Below are 27,463 nucleotides of genomic sequence, written 5' to 3'. Positions count from 1 at the left end.
TGAAGACCCCCTTCCCATCCAACATGGTACAAATAGCAAAAATTCAATTTTCAGAAGGAGATAGGCTTGAAATCAATCTTATTTCATAATTTATGAACCACTTCATAAACCACTTCCTGAAACCAATACCAACACCATAAGGTCTCAAGCCCCTGCAAGGCAAAGTATTTTTCTAAAACTTGAATGAAATCATTTCCTGTGAAATAATAACTTACCAAAAGTAAGTTGGGGACTTCTGATATTTTCCTGTCATATCCTGTGTATCCTGTCGTCGGCAAAGAATATAGTGTGCTATAGAGGCTTGGTGCCACTGTGGCAATTCATAGATCAAGAGTTGCAAATTTGACCTGTGCACACATTGCAGTAACATTTTTGCATTTCTTGCACAGGCATTTCTTGTCCTGTGCTTATTGCCTGCCTTCTCAGTATCAGACCTCTTTGAGGTATCCATTAACTGATGCGGAGTTGTCATTAGTAATTCTAACACAACAGGAGGGCAGTTTCTGTTCATTATAATTCCGGCAGATGTTATAAAGTTATGCATTCAAATTGTATGGAAAGTAAATGCAGAAAATATACTGAAACTACAGCAGAAAAAATGAAGCAGGATGTGCATCACATAAGAAATAAGATAAGAGGAAATTGCAGATGATATTCATTACTGACTTAATGAACTACTGAACATACTTAATTGCATTAAAATATCATTCTGCACAAAAGCAAAATGACATTCACAGACCTTAAGCTCCAGACCTCACCCAGTTCATTACTTTCATGAAATGTCAGTGATCAAAGTATCATTTTTTTGTTTTCCTTGCACCTGATGAAATGTGCAGTATAGTCCAACTGAATTTTGCACAGTTTTGATTACTTGATTACATGTTATTTATGTTATGTTATTACATGTCACTGTTATTGCTATTGTGTTACTGTCTATTGTCTTATCTTCTGTCCTATTTATATACTGCACCTGAGTGACTAATGAGAAACACTTTTCATTATACTATGCACCTGTGTAAGTTTAATGACAATAAAGTTTAATTGAATTGAACTGAGTGATTTTGTGACTTTATATTAAGCGAAACAAGAAGTTGTTTTCATCTAATTGGACTTACTGACTTCAGGAACTGTTTTGCTGGTCTTAAAAACTGAGAAACTAAACCTTTTAACCTTAAATCTTCTCCACCTTTCCTAGCAGGACCTAGAGAAGTAGAGAATAAGGAATTATTTTTAATTCCAGTCCATTATTTTGGTCGTAGAATAGCAGTAGTTGGCAATTCGTCTTATATAGAGCTTGTTTTCTGCATTGGTGGTTTGGTGTATGGTTTTTATGTTGTGATATGAAATGAAAGATGATGAACTATGCCTGGGCAGAGCGAAGCCAGAGGAAATGGTGGTGGAAGTCTATAGCAGTCCTGATGTGCAAATTGGTTGGCCGGCCTGGGTATAGGGGCAAAAGACAAATGGAGCCAGCTAGTAGCTGGTTCTCTTCACGGATTCCCTCAGGGCAGTGTCACAGTTTTATCTGGTAAAGTGAATGACTATAAGTCTCAGACTTCAAGTGGGTAAGTAGCCCAGCCACTGATGTGGAATGCCAGCCACATAGTGGGCAACTTTTGGTAAGGAGAGCTGTCGCTGTGAGATGAACCGAAGGCTGGGTTGAGGCGCCTGATGCCAACGCTCATTAGACTCTAAAAAAGGTGCTGGTTGATATAGACAGGCCCTGACGGTGGCCAGGTACATCGAAAAAGGCTAAGGAGTGTGGAACACCTCGCCAGCCGTATCATCTAGGCCTAGAAATGGTTGGCCCATGCCCTACTTGTCACGGAATAGCCCGCAACTTAAGATTTTAGGGTAATTTAAAGTGCTGTGTAATTTCCTGAGCTCTTAAACTACACATGCGTCCTATCTTTACCCTGCTGTAGGCCTATTGGTGGACTGGTGGTGTCGCCAATAGGGAAATAAAGAGCAGAGCAGTGGAAAAATGTACTTTTTGCACTTCAACACCCATTACATTTTGATAAAACTGTGTACATGACAAATCAACCGTTTGGACTGACATTTAAAATTCACTGCAATTAGGCACCAATGTGTAAGTTGTGAAGCTTTAACGCGATTCCTTAATTGTCCTCAGCTTAAAGGTTATATGGATTCCTAGCAACAAAAGGCTGAATATTACATTTCAGTTTCAGTTTCATTATACGTTTTACCCACCGTGGATATGAATCTCACACAAGTTCACTTGGGATGACAAATTAAAATAGTTTTACCTCACTATCTAACCTCACTAACCTCACTACCTCACTGTCTAAGTACCTATTATATATATAATATCTTGTTTATTTACTGGCTGAATAGTTTGTCTGATGCTGATTTTCCATGGCACCAGTAGAAGGAAGGATATTAGCCTGCAAGTTTGTTTCTTCAGAGTAGACATTTCTGATACCTGTGCTGGGGTTTTTGGAGGACGACCAAGGTGCATACTATACTACACTACTACAAACAAATGTTTGTGTGTAATATTCTAAAATCATCTAGCTGTTGTGAGAGGAGTGAAACTCGTTCTCTTCGTTAGTTGATGCGTTATAGTAAAGAGGTACACTAATAGTATTGGAATGATGGTGAAGGTTTATCCCATACTGAAAATAAAAGAGACACAACATTTTGGCTGTTCAGGTGTAGTTTTCTGCAGTGTGTAGTTTTATATGAATGTATATGAAATTAGTGAAGTTTGATAATATTTGTGGGCCTTCTGGTAGCACTTGAGGCTGATCATGCATGTGAAGGAGGGTGGAGCTTTTGATATATAGGCACAGACTTGAGCCTGAGTGAGTATATTCCTTCCCAGATATCAAAGGGAGCAGAATCCCTGATGCTGAGTGAAAATAACACATTAAGAGCTTCTGTGATAACTTCCTTTTTGTTTTACTTGATATATATTTCAATTTGAGCTTGGATCTGCATTTCATCCACTACCTAGTCTGATGGATAAAGAAGAGGAGTGGGGTTCCTGGGACAGTAAAACTCGATTTGTAATAATATTCAGATGTTTCTCTCATTATGTCAGTTTTATTCCCCCTCTTGGATGGGTCTGGCTTCCTCTTTCTTCTGCTGTCTTTTAGTTCCAGTCCAACAGGAGAATGCAGGACCAGCCAATTACACAGAGCTCCAAAAGAGTGTGTCAGAAAAGCAAAGAAGGAGCAGTCATCTGTGTCTGGAGGGAGGACTGGTTGATGAGTTTAGCACATCTGGCAGAGGATGCTCTAAAAATAAAATAGAAGCCATGTTAAACAACTTCTGTTAATTACTGTATCTGAGGAGAATTAATCAATGTGATTACTCTTCAGCGAAGTTTTTAAGGATTAGAAAAGCTTGTACCATGTTGTCTTAGGTGGCTAAGTAGGCTATTCTTGTTTTCGTGAGGATACCGGCGTTGACAGCACTGCTGTAGAGGAAGCACTAGTAGTGACAAGGTGTGTCGAGTGTCACTCTTGCCAGTTATTATATCATTCAAATTTTAACTTCGCAAAATGAACAATTGCGACAAAACCAATAATTGGAAAAATGACATGTGAGTGACAACCTGGACCTAATTTTGAGGTTGGGTATCCAATATCTACTTTATACCTTGTGCAATGTGTTGTTTTTTTCTGTTAGAATGACAAAATACTATGGTCTGTTTCATATAGGTATGTGAATACAATCATTCTGTGAGGTGTTACAAATTGGTCTTAAATAGGTAATGTTGGTTCTATTAGTTTTTGAAAGAGAATTACTCTGGTAAGAAATGAGAGCTTGTTGAAAAAAATGAAATCATACAGAAGGTCTGGGTACCCAAATTACATAAAAGCTCTGAAGAGTGTCTCTGTGTATATAATTTACATTTATAATGACTTAAAGTCTCTCTCTAAAGTTGTTTTTACCATTATATATAAACAATGAAATATTGAAACTGTAGATGAATTAACCTTTTCTTGATTAGTTTAAACACAGATCCATTAATGAACACATGGTTATATCACAAAGGCCCTTTCTGCTGTGTTGATACATATTGATACAGACATATTTCTTCTTTATGCTTCAATTTGGAATTTTGAAATTGTAACTTGATGCTATTGTAGCAACACTAATTAAATGCATATGACTGTCTTTGGAGCTATCAGTAGTAAACCATTTGCTTTTGTTTGTTATTGCGCATTCACAATGGAAACATGACAAATAATGTGTCATGAGAAAGCTAGATCCTATGGGTACAGTCCCATGGCTGTTTGGTCATTGACAGGGCCTGGGGATCCCAGGGTGCTTTGCCATCAGTACGTGGCCAGTCTGTCTTTCTGTCACAGGGGACTCAAACACAGCAAGAGTGCAGATATAATCTCCAGGTTTTAGTCCCGCATTCTGGTTAGAGGATTTTTCTATTGCTACCCAATTGTAAGCTTACTTGAGCACCATGTTTTCCACCAAATCAAGATAAGACGGAAAAAGCAAATTAAATATAGGTAATGCTTCATAAGTATGCAAATTTCATCTTGAAAAGAATGTAATTAAAAAAATCCAATACAGTCATGTTGCTATGGGATTTTATACTTCTGCTTGGGGTGTATAATCCTGCTATTGGCATTTTGAAGCACATAAACACACTGAAAGTAAATAAAAAATGTTTGAACTAGAAACATGGAGTATAAAATGGCATATGCCCAGTGTGATTTGAAATTTAATTATTAGCACACAGTGATCAACAAGCAAAGACAAATAAAGCTGAATGCGCACTCCTAGTGGGAAGGATAATTAACTGTCAGTGACAAACTTGAGTTTGGTGTCTGAATGGTAAATCTTAAAGACATGAGTCAGATGGTATTTTTTATTTACTTTATTTCATGTACTTCTCTTGTGGTTGAGCTGCAGTTCTTATAAATTAAGGTACTGGATATACAGTACCTGAACAAACTAGCCGAAGGAAATAAATCTTGAAATAGATTTATCCTAAAAGTGTTGAAGCAGGCCTACGCAAAGCTGGCATGGACACAGTTTTGTGGTGTGTTGAGCATTGATGGTAGTTCTTGGCTTTGTCACAGCATATAAACTGCGCTAGCCAGAAAATCCATTTTTGCTAATGGAGTCCTCTCTGTGTGTAAGTGTGAAGTTCACTTCCATATGTAACAAGATTGTCTCTCTGTAGGTTTGATAAATGATTCAAAGATGAATAGCCAGGCTACTGCAGCATTCTATAGAGCTGGTGGTTGTGCATTTCCCTGGAAAATTGACAGTGAGATTTGACTTGTGGAATGTTTTAGGCCGGCTTAGATGTTCAACCTTTCAGTTCACATTCTCCCGGACAGTTTTATTGAGGAGCAGGCAAAAATAGCCAAGGCGGCAAGCATATTTTTGAACCTAAGAGAAAATGAATTAGGAAAAAAAGGCTTGCTGTGCTGCCGATTGCATGTGCAGCCTTCTTATATTAGTGTACAGATAAATCTCAGTGCAAACACATTTTAAACGCATTAAAAACACTGGTGCCCGTGTGGAAAGAGAAGTGAATATTAACAGCGTCCATTGTGGATGTTTTTTTATTTTGTGCTTTGGGGCATTTTATAGAACCAGTCAGGTTTTACACCTTATCAATTACTGTTTAAGGCAAGTGTCATCTTAAACAGTAATTTTAGAAAAAGTTAAAAGCTTTTCTAACAGTATGACTGCTTTTAACTGGAGTCTCCAAAACGCTGAATATGGAGACACGCTTCAGTGGCGAACTTTGTTCGGGCGTAAATAGATTGCGCTGTTTGTCCTGGTTTCAACAGCTGCAGTGCACGACGAATACTGAGAAGAAAACAATCTCTTTTTCACAGGAAAAAAGAAGTAGGATGACAAAGAACAAAAATGTGTGGAGCAGTTTTTAATGTATCCTATTGCATCGTTGGGTATAAGAGTGAAGAAGAAAAAAATCTTAACATCGTGTCGACTTTTACTTGGTGGCTGCATAAAAACTCAGCTTTTTGTCTTGTTCTGTGGCAGAACAGATGTCAGATTTACAACAGTCTTGTAGCTTGTGTCACACTTTCATAGAGTAATATAAATGTTAATCCATATGCATTAGCAGTCTTAACCATTTGATTGTTTCTTCACTTGTTTTGGCATCTGCTGATCGAGATGGGAAGATGATGTACAACCGGGGTTTGCAAGTAAAAACAAAAAATAGTATATTGTGACACATGGCATGTCTTATTTTTATTGTCCATAACATTAACAAAACAATAGGAAGTTACCTGAGCAAATGGCAGAGAAGCTCTTTCAAAGAAAACTACACTTACAAATCCCTCAAGATGTCTTCAAAATGATGAGGCAGTTATATTAATAGTTGTAAAAGTAAGCAAAAGTTAACAAATGTTCTAAATATTTTTCTTTTCCCATGTTTTTGCAGGTCCACAATGATTTCAGATGGAAAAACAGATTTTGATCAAGACCAGCTGAATCTACTGGACTGAGCATTCTTGCTGGGAATAGAAACCGTTCAGTCTTCAGAAATGGCTTCTTTTATGAGAAATTGGACTTTTCTGACCTTTTACATTTTGCCAATTCTGACAGCTTCATCAGCTTCCAGGCAACCTGTCCACATCAACAAGGAATTCAGCACTTTCCATTCTGAAAATTCTGAATGGACTTTCAACCACTTAGCTGTTGATGCAAGAAATGGGAATGTTTACTTGGGTGCTGTGAATAGGATCTACAAACTTTCCAGTGACTTAAAGGTGCAAGTAACCCACCAAACTGGACCGGATGAGGACAACCCTAAGTGTTATCCTCCAAGGATAGTTCAGCCTTGCCATGAACCATTAACCCTCACGAACAATATAAACAAAATGCTGCTGATAGACTATAAAGAAAATAGGTTGCTAGCCTGTGGTAGTCTTTACCAGGGAATTTGCAAACTTTTGAGGCTTGAGGATCTTTTCAAGCTTGGGGAGCCATCCCATAAGAAAGAGCACTACCTCTCTGGGGTCAATGACAGTGGCTCAGTGTTTGGAGTGATTGTGTCCAACAAAGACTCTGCTGACAAACTGTTTATTGCAACTGCTGTGGATGGCAAGCCCGAATATTTCCCTACTATCTCCAGTCGGAAATTAACAAGAAACTCGGAGGCTGATGGGATGTTTGCCTATGTATTCCACGATGAATTTGTAGCCTCAATGATCAAAATTCCTTCCGATACTTTCACAATCATTCCAGACTTTGATATTTACTATGTCTATGGCTTCAGTAGTGGAAACTTTGTCTATTTTTTGACTCTTCAGCCTGAAATGACCAGTCCCACTGGCTCTGCTACCAAGGAGCAGGTGTACACATCCAAACTTGTCCGTCTCTGCAAAGAAGACACTGCTTTTAACTCTTATGTGGAGGTTCCCATTGGCTGTATGAAGAATGGCATTGAATATCGGTTGCTTCAGGCTGCTTACTTGTCAAAAGCTGGTGCTATTTTAGCCAGGTCACTGGGCATTAGTCCTGATGATGATGTCCTTTACACCATATTTTCAAAAGGCCAAAAGAGGAGAACCAAATCTCCAGAGGAATCTGCACTTTGTGTCTTTATGCTGAAAAACATCAATGACCGCATCAAGGATAGACTTCAGTCTTGCTACAAAGGGGAAGGAACATTAGATTTGGCCTGGCTTAAAGTCAAGGATATTCCTTGTAGCAGTGCAGTAAGTTCACTTTTGTTATTTTTGCTCTACAGTACTCTGATTTGGAAAAAAACTATACATGTTATTTTTCTGTGTATCATGTTGGAAGAATGTTGGAAGCATGTTGGAGAGATATGGAAAAACTCAGTAGAAACATAGGTCTGTTTTAAGGTCTTGATTCCATCAGCTTTATGATGTTTATATATACAAGAATCTTTAAAGTTTTGTTCACCTTAAAATCATTTTCAATTTTTAAATTTTTAGGCAATACATAAGCCTTAACTTTATATTGAATATCTGTGTTTTGTGAAATAACTAACGATGCCCTGTATCAATATGAAAATAATCCCCAGTCTCTTCACATGGTTTAATTAGAAGATAAGCATGGAGCCTTTGTGTGACACTGGGGCTTTTAACATGTGCAGTTATTTTTTTCTTTAAAAAGGTAAATTATCTTTTGAGAGATTTTTTATCCCATTCTTTTTTGGTGATTAAAAACAGAACAGCTTAACATACTGCTCCTATTGATACACAAAATTATCTTCCATGGAGAGTCATTCTGTGAAATTTAATGATTTATAATTACATTTCATTTCTTACTAGTCTTGGCTTAATTATTCAATATTTTGGAATGATACAGCGCTTCATTAGTTCTGGTGTAAACAAACCAGCACTGGAGTTTCTACATGTGGTAAAACAGCCAAGCGACAACTGTTGGTTTTAAGGGTTTCATTCACCCACAGTTTGAATTTGTATGAATTAATGGGTGACGTTGATCTGTTCACTAATATTATTTAAACATTTGACAATAGAATGTAAACAACATGTGTCTTTAGTATTTTATAATTGTTTTTTTCTGTTATGACAATCAAAAGAAAATGATACATTTAAATCTAGCAACATTTTTTATATAATCTGTTACAATTAATACAGGTCGAAGGTACCCTGCAATGTAGTCATGGAGGCAAGAGTTAAATAAAAAGCAATGTAAGATAAATATTGCCTGCTTAGCAGTAGCTGTAACTATGGCTGCTAGACCTCCCTAGAGGACAGGTTGAGGCATTTAATTATAAAAAGGAACACATATTGTTTCTACACCTGGATAAGAAAAAAGAAATCTGGGATCAATTTGAGATTAAAATAAGCATTATTCCATCAAAGTAGAGATATCTCAGAAGTCAGAGGAATAGTTTTACAGGCAATTCTAAAGTGAATTCTGCCATCATTTAAATTAGTATCACACAACAAGCCAATATCTGAGGAATATTTCAATTTGAAATGGTTCATAATATCACACAGATGGTTTTACAAGAATCACCACGCAAGCTGAAGTCTCATAGCTGAAATCTAATATTGAATTATGCAAGAAGATATACTGCCTCAGAATACTTCATATATTTTAAGTTATTGTCTGTTTACATCACTCACTGACTCTAGAAACACAGTATCACCTCAATATCTGCTCAGGATACGTCTTATAAAAGCAGAGCTCAGAAAATGCTAAACTGCATGAGAAGTTGAGCATAGTTCTAAGATTTTCCAGAAGCAATACAGATAAAGTAAGAAAATTCCCTTCTCATATTATTGATGTTTTTTTTTGTTTTTTTTTTAGCAATCGATGTCCCAGATATTTCAGTTTCCATAGAGAAAAAGAGGACAATTAAGATATGGAAGCCAGTATCATAAGACTGGGAGAGTGCTTGGGCTGACACCCTGGGCTACAGGTTATGTACTCAGATAGGTTACACTGCATAACTAGTGCTGCCTTTCAGTATTCAGTCTTGTTTTAGAAAGGAAGTATTCTCCCAATTAAGACTCCCTCCTAAAAAGGTTACTAGTCATGCAGCCCATTAGGCTGTTCCTTGTTTTGATTGGCACATACTGTATACTGATACATGTTCTGTACAGCTAAATGAAGCCATCTACTATGTACTGTAAGGCAGTATATTCTAGTATTTGGGTTAATTGAAAACAATGTCTTGCGGTGTAGTCCAACTAGTAACATTGCAGCTACTACTTTAATGCTTTACAATATGTAAGGTTTGTTTCGCTGAGAGGTGAAAATTGGTTATGGTTGCAGAGTTAGGTTTGTGAATGCCTTATCCTTTCTGAAATGCTTGTTCAGCCAGACTGCTGTTTGCATCCAAGTATTGCCTTAGCTATATGTGCTCTGAAGATCCAAGGGCACATGGCAGACCCAGATTAGTGTTATTATGGTTGAGTGGTGAGGTTTCTTCAAAATGTACCCCATCTAATTTTCTTTAAACTTTGTGTTCTAAGACTATTTTTTGAAATAGTTGAAACCATTTTAGTGGCCAAAAAGAAATGAACCCCCCCCCCCTCAAACTGAGTCCCAGCCAGTGAACGTCTTCAGAATTGCCAGTGAAACCTGACCTGGAAATGTTTGGGAAGTGCATTTAAAACTGAAAACAGAAGGCACGATTTACAAGAGCTGTGGAAGTGTGGAACCGGCTACCCAGCCATGTTGGAGACGACACTCTGGTTTCTTTCAAGAGGCTTCTCAATGGGATACTCGGATCCGTTAGCCGCTAGCAGTCAAATGAGTTCGATGGGCCAAATAGCCTCAGCTCACTTGCCAGCTTTCTCATATTATTTTTTGTAAGCCACGGGCTTGAGTGAGTCATTTAAGTCGCTGCCAATTTTAAATTAAATGTATACTTTATGGCAGTTACAAAAGTGTGGATTATATCTTTGGACCCAGACTTACTGTCAATATTTTAAATTTATTGCATAATGTGTTCAGATGAAAGATTGTCTTCACTCTCTAACTTGCTAGTGTTTTTTTTTAAAGAAATGAAAAATACAAAATGTCTTTTCTCACTTATATAGCTAGGATTCATTTTATGCTTTCGGTGCTTTTGCGGACAAGAATGTTGTGGGTTTAAGCTACATTTAATTACAAACTGGATGGATGGATTTTATGATGAAATTTGATAACTTTACTGCATGCCGCTGAGACATGCTATGAAACCGCTTCACAGGTTTAACCCTTCCAAGTGGGCTCAATAGGACACACCAGCATTTGCCTATTAGAGGTGAGGGTGTCTGTTTTTGTTGACAAGTCAATTGAAAATGTTCAGCTATGAATTCTACTGTGTCTTTACACTCCTTTCTTTTGAAGAGTCTGAGATTTTGTTTTCTGTAAACTGAGAAACTGTTGCCAGGTTCTAACAAGTCAAAAACACCCAACTTTGTGAATATAATATGAAATAAAAAAAAACTTATAAGACATACTGGAGGTGTAGCAAGCTGATCTGTCCAGTATATACTATGGAATTTACCACGGAACCCTTTATGACTGAACCAGAAGCAAGGCTTTTTTTCAGTTACATAAAGGGCAATTTGTGTATTTTTTCCATAGTTACCACAGATTGGGTCATCAGTGTATTGAAGGGCTTTTTGTACAGGCTGGATGGGCACATGTCTTTGCTTTTCTTCCTTCCACTGTGCAGCAATCAGTGCGAATTCAAGCAGCTATCCCTTGGTCGACATACTAAACCAATCCAATCAGTGCCAGTTAGTGTCTCCCAGGCAGCCCAATTTGATCAAGTAATCAGGTTTTGCAACATTACTGTTAATTTCGATTTTTCATAACCACTGCTCAGTTTTCAATTTATCCTTCAATAACAGAAACACGCCACTATCAGTGATCAGAGTTTATTTTGTTTGTGCACAATAACTGTGTATTGCCTTCTTATTTTTGTCTCTTCAGTTTGACTGTAGCAAACACATATTCCATCTCAGAATCTAGCATAAATAAATTGTCTTTGCTTTTCTCCAAGAAAAACCCGGGAGTCATTGAAGTATAGCATATTAGAAAATAGATTTTTCTTCTTCTCCAAAAACATGTTTGTGTGCTAATAATCCTGAAAGTGAGCAGTTAAAAATTAAATATTTCTCCGATGTCTTTTTGTGCCTGGGATTTGTGATGGAGCTAATAAGCTTGTAACAGTCTTTCCAGCCATAAAGAATATCACAAAGAAAATTGGCAAAGGGACAACTTGAACATATTCCACATATTAAACAATATCAGGAGTGAAGATGCAGGAAAGGTGGAACTGGCGTGCATTACTTTAATTTGCTGTCAGAAAGTGACATATGAGGAAACCTGAATAACCTGTTGAAAATGCCAATACAAAACTAGATACTGTATGGCATGACAAAGATCTTTGTGAAGAAACTAATAACCTTTTGTAATGCACATGGTCATAGGATGTAAAAATAATTAATTCCTTACTATTAATGAATCCCAATCCCAGAAGATCCCACAGTGCTCACACATACCCAGACGTGCAACACCCACCAAAAAGGAAACACCAGTAGCCCCGCTACACAACAGATCAGGTAGAGCTGTGAGAAACTGCTCCATTAAGGCAATTAAGGTGGAGCATCTTGGAAAGTCTAAAGTCAGAAGAACTCTTCTTGATCATTTTTGAAAGATCCAAGTCAAATTTTAATCTACATTGTTTTAATTACAGTCAAGGGATATCTCTGTTCATGAACAGGTATTTTTCAGTACTTTTTAAAGCTTTTATGCCTGAAAATGACTCTTAAACTAGATTAATTGCTTATTAGTCTCCAGCAATTGATTTTTTCAAATCAAATTTAAGATATTTTATAAAAGTTTGAAAAGTATCATGTAGTCCTGGACACAATCCGTAATCTTCTTTGTAACATTCTTTCAATTGTGTACATAGAGTAAATTAATAAAATAGGTGTGTTATATCTTTACTAAAATTTATAGACTTGCAAAATTTAAATTTAAACATGGACAATGAATTGCTCTTGTATAGACCTATTTTTTATTCATTAACATTTTTTCCCAGCATTTATTCTGTACTGTAATTAAATCTCAGTACATAGAATAAAGAAAAGGTCATAATCCATCAAAATGACATTACACAGTAATTACTCAACTATCAAATCACACATCAGAAAATTATGAATTTCACAACTGTTTTTTTCACATAATTTTAAAATTATCTGTGCTACTGAGAGTTCTTAACGCTGTCTCCTTCTTGGGTAACATAACGTTTTATCATTACTGTCATTTTGGTTACATAATGCAGTTTTAATGTATGGGGTTTTGGGTGAGCTCTTCTGAAAGAAATTCTGAAGACACATTAATGTAATTAATTACAAAATGTCAAATAGTGGTATAATATTCAGATGGCTGTGAATCAATGTCTGCATTTATGTTGTTTACTACTCTCTTACAAAGGTCTCATACTTTTACAAATCTTAATCCTTAGCAGATGATTACTGGACTCAATAGATTTTTCCTGGCTCCATTTTCAGCTACTCCTATTGATTAAATGAGTGCAGTGACATGTCTTTAGATGATGACATCACTGCCATAGTTGGAGGATGTTTAGGACTTTCAGTCTGGTTTTCTGCAATACAAATCGCTTTTTATTCAAGTCTGGATTGATTTCTACTGGCAGTGTAACATTTACCCAACTAATATGACGGAGAAACACTCTTAATTCCTGTGCGATCACATCAAAAAAAAATTGTTGCTATCCGTTATTTGAAAGACTGTTTTCTTATTCATTTAGTTTAATAAATAGAGTTTGCTAAACTTTCCATATTTATCAGTGATGTCTTGAATTCATTCTAGCAATACATAGCAAAGTCTAGACAGCAGATAACAATGTTAATGTCTACTACTTCACAGATATCTTTACACTTTTCTAAGAGATGTTTTTCTTTTCAAAATAAGACAGCTTCAGGGTAAGGCTTACTGTACTGTATATCTTACAATCAATAAAGAACTTACAGTAATGAAACTATTAAATTTACTAGTTTAATAATGAAGAGCTTGCTTTTTAAAATGAATACGAGATAAACGGATTTCGTTTGGTAACTTAACATAACAAAAGTTTCAGTTCTGTGAATACTGATCTCATTCTTTAGTTTTCATTAAAAAATCTGGATAATTTCGAACATCCTGTTTACTGAAGTTTTTACTTCAGTATAACCAAACTAAACTTAATCCAACTAAAATCATATATATTTTCTAAAAAGTCAATAGTTTCATTGACCATTCTTGTTTTTATGTTTCTCCATATAGATAGAGTTCTAGCCAAATCGAAAAAAAAAATCATTTTTAATACCCATTGACTATAAATTGCATTTTTAACATTTTAAGTATACGACAAATCGTATTCATTTAGAGAGCATCATACATAATGTTATTATTATAGAACCTGATATAAAGGAGAAAATAATGTTACAGAGCTCATTAATGTCCAGGTTAATGGTTGAAAAGAGCTGGTAAAGTGTTCTCTGGGTACGGCAGGGAACCATAATATGGCACAATTTCATTTTGCTCTCATCTCTTTTATAGTGCTGTTGTTCTTGAATTCTTTGAGTATTTAATTGTAGTCCTTTGTCCAGGTATATGTGGCCGTTCTGCCAAATAGATTAGAGACATAAAGCAATTGAACTTCACTGGTTCGGGCTTCTTTTCCCAAGAAATTAGCAGTAGCCCAATTGCCCCACTTTTTGTAATTAGTTTCAGAATGGAATGAATGAAGAACTGGATAATTTTGGGACTGCACATTCCTGAACACTCCGTTCAAGGTTTTGTCAGTAAATACTAGAAGCAGATCCACTGCTTTTTTTGGGGGGTACAAGTGTTTATAAAAGTATGATTAGTTGTAAGTTTAGTGCTGGAATATTTAAATACTATATACTGTACAGTACAAAGATTTTCCAAAGTGTGTAGTGGTACAGCACTACTGCCGGTTATCTTGTAAGGTTAAATAGGTACTTTTCATCCCAAGGAAATAAAAGTGGTTTACATATAGGAATGGATCCACTTCATTCACCACTGAAGTGCAGCATTTATTGAGGTGACATCTGACACAATCTGCACCAGCAATACACTGCATTGCAGAATATGTGAATAAAGTAAATAGCTTAGAAATGCAGTCAGATTAGAGGATATAGGAGCTCTCCTTCATTTGTTAGTTTTGTTTATGAAGTAACTACAGTTTTCCAAGGTTCCAAAATGTATTGACAGAGTCTGAAGAAAAACAAAATTGACATAGGCCGAAATAATTGGAATGTGTGAGCCTGATTGCAGTTGAAGACTTGGAAGCACGATGAATCCTGACCTTTTAGACTACTGTTCCAAAAAAAGATAAACACTTGAAAAAGCCGTGGCTGTACATTTTTTTGAAAGGACCAGACAAAACTCATAACTCCAGTGGAAAGAATGCTCTTATCAGACTATAGAAGAGCATAGAGCTACTGCTCCATCATCCATGCTGAGCTTAATAGAGGGCAGCATGGATCACTGAATGGACAGGCCATAGATTTAAAAAAATCAAAAGCAAGACAAATAAAATAACCCTTTTTCCTCTACTCGCAATGTACAGTGTTTGTTTTTTAAAAGGGCATTTTACCTCAGTAATAATTTGAAAATATTTTTTATCTCTGAATACTGTGCTAGGATTTCAATTAAAATAGTTATTTTCCCAGCCTTTTGTTCCTACAGTATAAACAAGAAAGATAAATGATTTAAGAATGATTGCAGTCTTTCCTTGATGAGCATATACATACAGTACACAGTTAAGACATTTCAAGGAGTCATTTTTTGTTTATTGTATGTCCCGTTCACACTTGCTACCTCATTTAATGTAATTTCTTCTAGAACAATCCCAAATTGACATTTTGTATGTTGTGATTTATGGATGAGTCTGTTTGCACTCACAGGTTAATGACTTGGTGGCGATGAAGGAGAATGCTACTTTTAATTTCATGGTGGTGTATGTATGAGGATACTAGCTCTATGATATTGGTGATGGTTTGAAACATAAGCGTATTAAAAAAATTGCAGGAGCCTGAATAAGAAATGAGAGTTGATACTGCTAGGATTGCTAAAGTAGAGGCCTGTGATTGATGTGTTGCTGCTCTTATCATTTGGTTTGTGTCTTTGATTTTTTTTCTTTACTTGAGCTTTTTTTTTATTGCACTAATGTTCACGTACTTTGAAGATCCATATGAAGAATTGTATTTTCATAAAACTAGCCTACATGCTGAAAGCGGGGTGCTTTAAGACTTTCAGGCTGTAACTTGTCTCTTCACACAGCCATCAGGAAATTCTGTGTTTCCAAAGAAACACCCTCTGTTCCAGAAATGCCCAATTAAATTACAATGTACTTAGGGAAATCAAATTGCCTATAACCTTAGAGGCCCTATAATACTAAGAGCCAGAGAGTATGATTAGATAGTGAAAGCATGAAAAAAATCCTAAATATACCTCATTTAGCTTTGTTATCAAAATATATGTTACTTTGTGTTTGGTCACTAAATGATCAGTCAACATAGACTCTTTGTGTCCTAGAGACAGCCTGACTAATCTTATTCTGTTGTTTTGGACAATGAAAAATAGAAATGCCCCACTAAGGCTGTTATTAGAAGTTAAATGTCTTTAGTTTTTTTTTCAGTTTCATATTTAAGGTGTGGAATATAGTGTGGAATTATGGGTATGATGCAAATTTACATTTGTCTGTGATGTTTTCAGAACTCTTAGGACAAAATATGGAAAGCGTGTTCTAAGGTATATAGTGTTTTATTGCTTTTTAATGGAAAAATATATTTTTAAATATCAGAGGAAAATTAATATATGATCAAATATAGCAATCAGAACATATGTGCTAATTCAGCAGGATTTCTGATGACATGATGTTTGTTACTGTATAAAATGGTAAATGAAAGCAAATGAACTATTTTTCTGATCTGAGTATTAGTTCTCAGGTTATCTAATATCAAGAAAACATAAAATTGCTAAAACGTAAGACAGTTTTGTGTGCCAGGTGAATAACTGACAAAAGATCACCTTGTTTCACAAACCCAAGTCAGGCTGTTTTCCTCAGTTGTCTTCAGCCTCAGAGGTCTTACGTGTGGTGTGAACATTAAAAGCCACCTCTACATCAAGGGCAGTAAATTCATAGAGAGGGATGACTCCAGTCTAAGGTGCAGGATGAGATCTCAGTGAGCCACGATATTGTCCTTGCCAGGCCTTACTGGCTTTAAATGCAGCTGCCAGCATCATTTTAGAGCTCAAGTGTTCTGCTGGAGCTACCATGACAGCCCTGTTTGCAGCTGTGGAGCACCACAGCAGACCACAAGATCATCACTGAGTGCCCATCAGTACTGCGCTGACTGGAGAAGGAGCCACCTGGGCACCCCAGAGGGCTGGTTTCTGTTCATTGCTCGTGTTAGGTTACAATATGCTACATGTATGTCATACACAAGAGGAGTGAGCAGCAATCCAATTGCTTTGTGCAAAGACCTGAAATGTAGCTTCTAAAATCAGAGTAATGTGGACGAATCTGAAAATAAAATAAATTTTCTGCAGCTATATACTGTAAAAAGAAATGCACAGCTTTACTGCATACTGCAAACAATAGATCCACACCCTCTATTCACAAAGCTATCTTTTTTTTTGCTTTTATGGTTTGTAAAACCATAGACTTCATGTGGCTACACTGGATGATAATAGGTATATTCCAATAGGTTGCAGGAAAGGACTGTGATGACATGGCTGTGGTGGCCTTTTTCTCCAGGCATCATGTTTTGCAGTTGTGAATTGAACCCATTGGCATTATGAACCATGATCAGAAGACTAGATCTATGAAAAATTCTACAGAAATGTACTGTAGAATGTAATTGCATTACCTTCTCTGAGAATTGGTAAAAATACATGTCTGAGCATTCAGGGATTTTGAAGGAAGAGTAAAAAGAAAGGTTTTTCCACAAAGCGTGTTAAAACATTATTGAAGTCCCCATAAAGGTTAAGACTTCTGTTTTCATAGAACATACCCAAATGTATTACTGGCAAATAAGCCTTTTGCTCGTCAAATATTTTTCCTTGTCATATGCTATTCAAAGTTGTTATCCCTTGTGTACAGACTGCTCATTTTGGTACCAGTTCAGAAAATGTGCACTCACGGTACATACTGTAGGTTCACTACGAAACTTGTAGTGATGGAGATCATTTCTGTCCCCAATAAAAAAACCTTGAAAAAGCCAGGGGTGAACCTGAGACTTTCTATAGGAGTAAGCAAAAGCCAGTAATATACAGGAACAGCTAACGCAGAGCTGATCCATGGCTTCCACAAATGATGTAAGACAGCAGAAGAAAGACTAACATTGCAGAAAGCAGATAAATCATGTAGCAGTTCTTCTAACAAGCCCCCCACTCTAAATGAACACCATTAGTCTGGCTTGGCAGGCAGAGTCCACTGGGCCTAGCTGAGTCTGACAGGAAAGCATTTGTAAAGGTCAGACATTGGGATGAAAAAAATAATTTAAAAAAAATCACGAGTTTCTGTTTCCAAGTAGAAATGTGGAATTATTTCACTATCTGTTACAAGTTTCCACCTTACATTCCATGATGTTGTTTGTTTTCAACATGCCTCTTCCTTTGTCATACTGTACAATACATTTTTCTTTGGCTGTGTCCATTCACTGCTGTGTCCTGCTGTGACCAATAAAAAAATTGTTACAGCGGCCTCTGAGCTTCACAAACTGTGTCTACAGTTGCCGAAGAACTACTTTTACTCTGTACCCCTTTGGCAAATAAAACATTCTGCTCAAATTCTTTGGTTGAGGTTTTATGCTGTATTTTTGCTTTAAGTTATTTTGAGCTTTCCTCAATTTGAATCACAAAAATCATCGTGGTTTGAATTAAATGTCTTGACTTGTTGTCATTAATCCATCCACCCACGTTCAGAAGGCTGCCTGTGAGGGTCATGGGTATTGTGAACTTCTCCAGGAAGCTTAAGGCCCAAGACAAGGACTATACCTTGTATGGGAGACCAGTCCATCACAGGGAAAACACACAAGTACAATCTTGAGACACCAATTAACCTATACAGCTTAGCACTCAGAGGTAACAGCTGCGCATTCATCCTTCTTTACAAACCTGCATTCCATGAAAAGCATTATGATGAGGCCTTGAAAGATAAAAGAGGAATCAAAAAAATGTATTTGGTATAAGAAGTTTAAACCTCGTGTCCTGACAGTCTTGTAAGGTGATTGTCTTTCTACTGTTACAGCAACATTTGCTCTGTAGAACCACGTGGATTAGTGTAACCAGTCTTAGTAATGTAATCTCAAGAATATGTTCTCTCTTCTGTCTGCAGCTTTTAACAATCGATGACAATTTTTGTGGGTTGGATATGAATGCCCCACTGGGAGTATCAGAGCTGGTTCGGGGGATCCCTCTGTTCTCCGAAGAGTCGGACAGAATGACCTCAGTCATCGCCTACGTGTACAAGAACCATTCCTTGGCTTTCATCGGCACCAGGAGTGGCAAACTGAAAAAGGTAAGGCTATCTTTGTCTAAACATGGGACTGGTCTGGGCCTGGCTAGAAGGTTTCATTATAAGGAAGAGTTTTGTTTCTTATCAGATGAGTAGAAAAAAGACCTTATGCTTGGCACTTTATTCAGGCATGGTTAAGAGCATGGTAGCTTGTGTAAACGTTTCAAATTGGGAGGAAATCACGAGATCTTAAATTATTTAGTACCACTGCTGTTAATGTTTTTAGGAATACATTCCTCTGATTTGTAATTTGATTTTTGTAATTGAAAATGCAAAGTTTAAAATATACAGTATTTTAAGGACTGAATGGTGCTCATCAGCCCTCATAAATTCCTTCACTGTTGATGGTATCTGGGAATCCCAGGTGGATTTTGACTTTATTCTTTTGTTTGGAAAACTTTTAAAGAGCAAAATCTTTAAAGTTCAGTCTCAGGTTTTCAAGACACACCAAGAGAAGGAGGCAGTATAAAAGTACGTGAGAGTGGGCAGGCCAGTATGCCAGTTCTTTCGTGAGTATGTGCAATGGGGAGTAAAAAGGCAAAGAGGCCTTGTCACCGAGACTTGTGTAAGTGATGGGCATTTATTTTTGTGCCCTCGGAATAATGCTGCTCTTCGAGGTGCATGATTCTGTCATTGGAGAGTCATGTTTCCTCAGATCAATTTTAAATTCCATTCAGAAGAACAAATGTTCAATATCGTTGAATAATTAAAAGTTGGATTTTTTTCAAGAAGCCTGTGTTATGTTAATAATGTTTGGTTAAAAGCTAATGCGAGTCACACACTTGTTGGTTTTCTGTTTGAACTGGAACTGAATGGATGGAGTAAGATTTTGTATAGCACGTTTAAAATGGTAGTATTACCATTTTAAAGCAACCTGAGAAGGGTGAAAGGAAAAAGAAATTAGACCAATTTTTATTTCTCATTCATTTCAATTTTCACATTATCACGGAAGTGATAAAATGTAAAGTTGTGCTACTCAGTGTATAGTATAAAATGTAAATGCTGATAGAACAAAAGGAAAAAAAACATTAAGATGCTAAATGGGTGATCCTCCTTTCATTTGTGTGGTATGAAGCAATATTTACAATGAAGTACAAGAATTTCAACACCTTTTCTTTTAGTCATACATTGTCAATAATATCAAGATTATCTGGCTTTTGGTCTAATAAATACAAAGAATGTTTATCGTTCATTTGTTTCTACTGTGAAATCGAATACTATAGTATAGCACGGGGAAATAAATATTAATAGGTTATGACATCTCCAGAGAAATTTGCTGTGCTGCATTTTTATATGGATGTGGCATAAATGCAAGAAATTTGAAACTGTTGTGTTTGTGTAGTAGATTGCTTTCTATGTTGTATTGTGGCTAACCCCAAACCAAATGTGGTTTCAGTTTTCTAACTATTTCCTCTTGGATGACAAGAAGAACTTAAAGTATAGATATATGTTTTTATTGCTTTATTTGTGATCCAAGGAACAGTATTCCAATAATTATTTTCAGCGTGTGTCACACGAAGGATGGTCAATCTCTAATTTGTTTCTGATACTGCTTAATCCCAATTAGTAATGCTTGGGCAGTAGAAACCGAGTGGAGTGAGATGCCATGCTGGGTTTCTAATGTTCTGCGACAGTCCTTTGTAAGGAAACATATTCAGTATGATGATCAGTTAATCTTGAAAAAGAATAAAACAGGAAGCGTTGTTGTGGCTTTTTCTTTCCGCAAAGTCTTAGACACCAGTATTAAACAGGAGCTTTTTGTGGAAGTAAAGGTAAAGATGAATATAAATCTTTGCCTGCACATGCAAAAATTCCTTTTGAAAATGGAAATATGGAATTATATTAAGTGGCCAGACACAACAAATAGGGAATGAGATGGTTACGTTCCATTGCTTCTCGGGGGAAATGGGTAAATGAAAGCACATGTTTTTTTGAGTGATGTATGCAATGTAACAAAGAGAGCAACTGAATGGTAAACTATTGTACCCAAGCCATCATTACTAACAAATGGCCGCTCTCTCATTAAAGCACAAGATTCCAGTGACTCGTCCACAAGATATTCATCTCCATCCAGAAAAGAACCACTGTAATATAAAGCTCTTCTCCTCATCTTACAACGTTCTGTTGTTGATTTCAAAAATCCTATTGACATGGAGCTCTAAAATGCAAAATGGTGTTGCTTCTGGGGTCAGAATGTGTTTTAAGACATTACATTTTTCTTTTTCTCTGAAAATGTTAAAAAAAAAAATGTGACTGGGCTCATCTGTTGATGTGTGACGGCAGTGGAGAACCCATGATACAATACAGATTATTTAAATCGTTTCAGGAGCAGCCGTCACTGGAGCAGGGGATTAACTGCTAAGAGCTAATGATGAAATATGCCTTAGGACAGTTCTGTGTGTATTGCAACGAGAATGGTTAATACTTTGTCTGCTGCCTGGTGAGTTTCACAGCAATAAACAGCCATCAACACCACCAAAGCCCTGTAGAGTTCAGTGGTTATTGTTTTAAATTGTTTTTTTTTTTTGCATCCTAATACATACACATGATGTAAATTCATCCTCTCTTGTATTGTCAAAAACTGTCAACAGGGAACGGTGTTTTGCCGAGGGCATGCTGGGGTGGCAGGACATTAGGGCTGCTGCTGTTGCTATTTGTATTTAATACAATAGGGCCCATGTTCTCACTTAATTACTATCTTGACTTACCTAACATGCTTTTTGAGACGTTGGTTTATCAGTATTTTAGAACATAAAGAAACAAGAAGAGAAAACAAACATAAGGCCATCTACTACATAGTTCAGAAACCCTGGTTAGCCTCTAGAGGGCATTGGTTCAGTTCATGTTTTGCAATCATCAGTTTTCTCAAAAATTACACTTTTCTTCATATTTTGGTGAAGCTTCAGGCTCTCTGCTAAAGGAAGAAAATATAATCCACACATTCTGCTGGTCAAGGAGCAGGGTCATGTTGTCCGTCCAGGTGTTTATGTCATACTCAGGAAATGTGAGATTTATAAAACGTAGGCTTGTTTGCTAATATATTTTTGCCTAAACATTTTCGTCTGAAACGTAATACCAAAGGACAGATGTCTGTTGCTTCAGCTCACATCAAGTCATAATTCTCCACAGTAAGCAGGGATTAAATCTAAAGTTAGAGGTGGCCAAGTCAAATTGTACATTCTAGCTGTTTTGCTCTGTGTTTTAGATTGAAAGTATAACCTTTTTTCTTCCTGTTTTGATGAAACCTGCATCAAAAACATTTTTTACCTGGTTTTTCTCAGAGGCACTGAGACGTTTCTACGTAGACTGAAAACCAGCACTATAATGGAGTAATAGATGGCCATTCTTTATTTTTCCCAGTATTCATTACTTTCCTGACAGTCCTGTAACTGTATTGTGGCTCTGAAATATTGAAGAGGGGGGATGGGGTGCCCTCTATTCTCTTTGGGATTGCCTGGCATTTACCCTTGCTGGGCCTTTAGCTATGCTTTTGTTTTTCAAAGAACCAATGCATTGTTTTGCCTACATCTTGTTCTCATAATGACTTTGGGTGTGCTTAGGCCTCCATCCAAATTCCCAAGTTTTTTAGGCTTGTTATGTCAGGAGGCAAACTACAAATTAAAACCGAAGCGCCACAAAGGCCTGGGAACAGAAGTGCCTCAGCCCACAAAAGTGCCCACAAGCAAATTTTGAAGCTACGATTCCAAACAGCACTAATCCATCGCTTTGTTATGCCAGGCAAGTTAAAGGTTAAGAAGCAAGAAATTCTGAGTTGTTCAGTGCAAAGTACTGTACAGTACCTCAATTTGGCTGATCCGAAACTGCACAGTTTAGCTAATGAAGGATAGGAAAAAAAGATGCTTCTTCACTTGACTGTGTAGGGCTGTACCTCGAGACTTGGGGCTTATTTTTAGGAAAGACCTCCTGCAACAGGAAGTGCAAATTGGATTAAAAATAGCTCTGCACCTCATGACTGTGATGTCTTCAAGGAGTTGTTCAGCTGAGTATTTGTGGTTGTATTATTGTTTTTCTGCTTTCATTTTGCCTTTCTCACAGATTAATAATTAATATGAAATAAACAGCCAGGGAAATTGGATACTTCATGCTATATTTATTCTTAAGTACTCTTATCCCTGCCTAATCACTTTTTTACCCAATGCATAATGTGTTCCTATCCTAAACTCAGGGTTGTTTCCTTATTACATTTTTGTTTTAATTAACGCTAATGCTTAAGAATGCTCTGTAAGTCAGACTGCAAAGTTCACAGATTTAACCATTTATTGATATATACAGTACAGTACAATACACTACTCCCATGAAAACAGACAAATAGATGGGATTGTCCTCATAGTGAACGTTTTCTGCGATGGCACTTATAATTTTTATATATTTCTATATAATTCTGCTGTACTAGTTTATTTAATTTACTGAAAAGAAGGGATTTAACTGAAAAAATATTCAAAGTCTGCATTCATTCATAAAAAGAAGGCTTCTTAAAAGCTAAATCATCCTTTAATAATTTGACTGGTGTGACTCTAATCAGAACGGATTAAAATATTCTTATTCTGTGCTCTCATAAGCAGTGATATCTTAATGATAGAACTTCAAAAGCAGAACTACAGTATAACCATAACATTAAAAGGCTGAGTGAGCTGTATTAGACGCTTAATGCTTAAATCAGTTTAATTCAACTGTGCCAACGAACAAATGGTAGGGTGTTATGTATCAATGGGGATCAGCGCTTCATTCAAAGACTGAAGAGAGAGAGAGGAGCTGTGCTGCATCATTGCTGAGGGAGAGCAAAACAAACCATGACTGTTTAAATCACTTTACACACCACAACTACTTCCCTTCTTTCATTTCAATCGTAATTAGCGTGTCTGGGTTCTGTTCCAGAAGAACTGGCACAGTTTTGTTTACTAGGAAATTATTTTAGGGTTGTGAATGAGGCTGCCTTTTTAAGCATTCTTAAACAGGCCATTTACAGGTTTGTTAAACCAGCACTCTGTTGCCGGGAAATGACACCTACATTTTTAAATCGTCTTTTTGACTTTGTCTGCTCCAACATCAATGCTTTTTTGTTTTCTCAAACAGCAACCAAAATTCAAAAAGTCATACATACAGATGTACGTACGGTATTCAAGTGCAGTAGAGTGTGGAATGAGAACATTAGCCAGGAGATGCAATTGTCCTAAACTCAGGTTTTCATTTGTTATTATTTTTCAATCTGTAGGACTTGACATACATTTATGTTTTAGAAGCTAGCATTTTACACATTCTACATTCAACTCAAAGTCAACAGTTCTCTTTCTGGTACACTTGTGTGCCTTAACTAACTCAAACACAGACTCTTCCATGAGAGTCACAACCTCAACAAGGAGGTTGCGCCACTGGTTATCTGTGACAAAACATTTATGGAATATGGAATTATGGAGCATTGGCACTTTCCACCTTCCATTCCAAAGTTAAACCTCAACTGCATCCCTGAGCATGACTGTAAGTGGCAGCGCATTTCATTTATCATAGAATAATTTATTCCACACAAGAAATGCTCCTTTAATTGAAGGCATGTGAGCATGCTTAATTTACCTTTGGATGTATTGCAGTTTCTGAGCAGCAAAATCTATACAATAAGCCTCATTGCCACAAGCTTTGGTTGTGAATGTGGTCAATGCTTCTGTTTGGTAAATACAGTAGCTATCTCCCACTTGAGCACAAAAATAGAGAGAGCAATAGGTCTTGCAATTACTGGACTTGGTGGAGTATTTATTTATTGATTTATCTATTGGTTTTGCACTTTCGCCAGAGTTGTTTATGTACCATTACTCTAACATTGTGATAGGATTGCTTCACCTTCCTAGCTATAATGGTATTGCATTTTCAGGTGACAGCAAAGGAAAGTCATTTAACTGTCAAAGACTCAGTCTTACACCAAGCCTGATTGGACTGTTGATTGTGGTAATGTCTGAGTGCATTTTGGTAATGAGTTTCCACTAGGAGTGTAAGTGCTTCCTGCGTTATGCTTTAATGCCTGTTACCCTCTGACCCATCTCATGCAAAGACAGAGTGTATTAGGTTGCTCTAATGTGTTTTGCTTTCCCCCCTCATAAAAGCCCCTCTCTTCGTTTGCTTTAGAATATATATTTTTTATTTTTTCGCCTTAATTTTTTATCATGTGAAAATTACCTTGATTAATTTAACAGAAATGTGCTCTAAATGTAATAGTTCAGCATAACCATTCCTTAAATAGCTGCTTTAAGAGATGCATGCAGTAAAACCTCTGGAAAAAGCTAAGACAAACCAACCCCATGTAGGCACTATTTGTTAGAAAAATGAAAGATCCCTTTTTTCTGGTCATTTAAACAGGGAAAAAATTGCAGTTTATAGCTGGCACAATTACGGATACTTCCGCCTGAACTGCAGAGCTATTAATCATGTCAGGGGACCTGTTTAACTCAAAACCTTTTGCCATAGGCTTCACAAGTATAAAGAACAGGATTGCAGTCTCCTAAAAAGGGGTATCCAGTCAAAGCATCATTTAGTATCAATTTAGGTGTTTTTTTTAAATTAAGTTAACGATATTCAGGCAAACAAGCATGATAATAACTTGCATTTCCACTTAAAATATCGAATCAATTTATTTTCAGATTGTCTAAGAAACTGTATAATTATATGTTTCAAATACTCTTAAAAAACTGCAACCTTTTTCAGAAAAGAGATAACAGGGAGAAAAAGAAACACATTTTAAGTGCACATCTCCATGTCATAGACTAGAGAGCAATTATTTAGGTCAGGCTCATTTAACATTTACCATGTATAGTGACAGCTATGCAGGCACTGTGTACAAACTTTGGTCTGAGAGGAACAGGGTTATGATGCAGGTTTTGAATTTCAGGCCAGCTCAGTGGAGTGACACATCTGTGCTCTCTTCAACAGTAATGGTTCCATGGAATGAGGTAATAAAGAAAATAATGCCTCTGTTTTAACCTCCTGGCCTCATTCTTCTTTTTTGCAAAGGAAGACCTGCTCCACCATTCCAGAGAAATAAATTATATCATGTAAACAGTAGCATGGAACTTTAAATTCCAATACACATTTCTCATTGTCTGATATGTGTTTTTTTTGCCTTTTGAAATTAAAGCAACAAAATATCTTTTCCTATTTAAAAAAGCAGCATTAGGCCAACATATTTTTGTATTTTCTAAAGGATTGGCAATTATCAATGCATAATATTTATCACAGTTTTTTAAATTATTTTTAACCAGGGCACTATTAAAACACCAGATCTTGTTTGATTTTCAAAAGTGTAAGACTGAAGCCAATAAGATCTAATTTAGGCTAGAACAGATCATGTATCTTTTGGCCTGTGTAAAAAATATGCAGGGCACCAAATACATAAAAGTATACATGAAAGTAATACAGTATTCTCTAGTGATTTAAATATTGTTGCGCTGTTTTCATAGTCAAGAAGAAGATGAAAATCCTGAGGTGAGTTCTGCATATTTTTAACGTGCAGTATTGCAGAATATTTTTCCCCAAACACAAAAGTTCATATTTTCTCTTTAGTACTCTTTTATTACTGTAGGTCTGGAGTCTGTATCCTTTATCCCGGAGAGCTTCAGATTGCACAGTTTCTAAATACGCTTAAATACACACAGAGAACTAGAAACGTTACTTGCCTGCATTACAATAACTTCTAAATATTAAGCCAAATAATGAATATAATGTAAGGCTATACATATATTGATAGGGATGGATGAAAATATCCAAAAATGGACTGATTAAAGTTTCACGAATTCAATATGTGCTTTTTTAAAATACAGTCTTTACAATATTCAGCCTTATTGTTAAAGAGGCTGAGCTGGTAAGAAGCTTTGCTTTGAATACACTAGGCTTCTTGTAGTCTGTTTTTATTCAAACTCACTGTGGTCAATAGCTCTCCGTAAGCATAACTATAGCTGGGAAATCCTGAGATCACTGGGCACCAGTTAGACTTGTACCATGATAGCCTGTTTACTTACTGGTCTTGTCACCTATAAAACTGCTGATAGTTTAATGGAAAGTGTTTTCAAGAACACATGTAAACTGCCCTCTTTTCTCTCAAGGGGTTGTAGCAGGGAGGTGGGATGTAAATATTTGACAGTTCCCAAACTGGCAGACATTAAACTGAGAACAGCAGGTACTTTTTTATGCAAAGGGTTGTGGAAGTACTGTATGTACTTGGCTACCGAGCCATGTTGTTGATACTTGATTCCCTGGCCTTTTAAAAAAAAAAATGGGTGGATGAAGTTCTCAGATCACTTTGATACTAACAACAATGGATTAAGTTGCCTCCTGTCGTTTAAAATAATTCTTATCCATCCATTTCTAAACTGCCTTATCCAGTACAGGGTCGCAGGGGGAGCTGGAGCCTAACCTGGCAAATAG

At 36.6% G+C, this 27,463-nt stretch overlaps 1 protein-coding gene across 3 annotated transcripts in view; it reads left to right on the top strand.

The window, feature by feature from the left end:
- The window catches only part of plxna4 (plexin A4), a 341,756-nt gene that overhangs the window by 14,743 nt on the left and 299,550 nt on the right, over nucleotides 1–27,463 (top strand). For all 3 annotated transcript variants that reach the window (XM_015352424.2, XM_069192541.1, XM_069192542.1), the window contains 2 exons: nucleotides 6,419–7,697; nucleotides 18,857–19,039. In XM_015352424.2, coding sequence (XP_015207910.2) covers nucleotides 6,522–7,697; nucleotides 18,857–19,039 — 1,359 coding nt within the window. In that variant the 5' untranslated portion in view covers nucleotides 6,419–6,521. The remainder of the gene's footprint in view (nucleotides 1–6,418; nucleotides 7,698–18,856; nucleotides 19,040–27,463) is intronic.

This window comes from Lepisosteus oculatus, chromosome 7 (assembly GCF_040954835.1).
Source record: "Lepisosteus oculatus isolate fLepOcu1 chromosome 7, fLepOcu1.hap2, whole genome shotgun sequence".
In the NCBI taxonomy this organism is placed as follows: domain Eukaryota; kingdom Metazoa; phylum Chordata; class Actinopteri; order Semionotiformes; family Lepisosteidae; genus Lepisosteus; species Lepisosteus oculatus.
The sequence above is the reverse complement of the archived record's forward strand: the minus strand, read 5'-3'. Positions and strand labels throughout refer to the sequence as shown.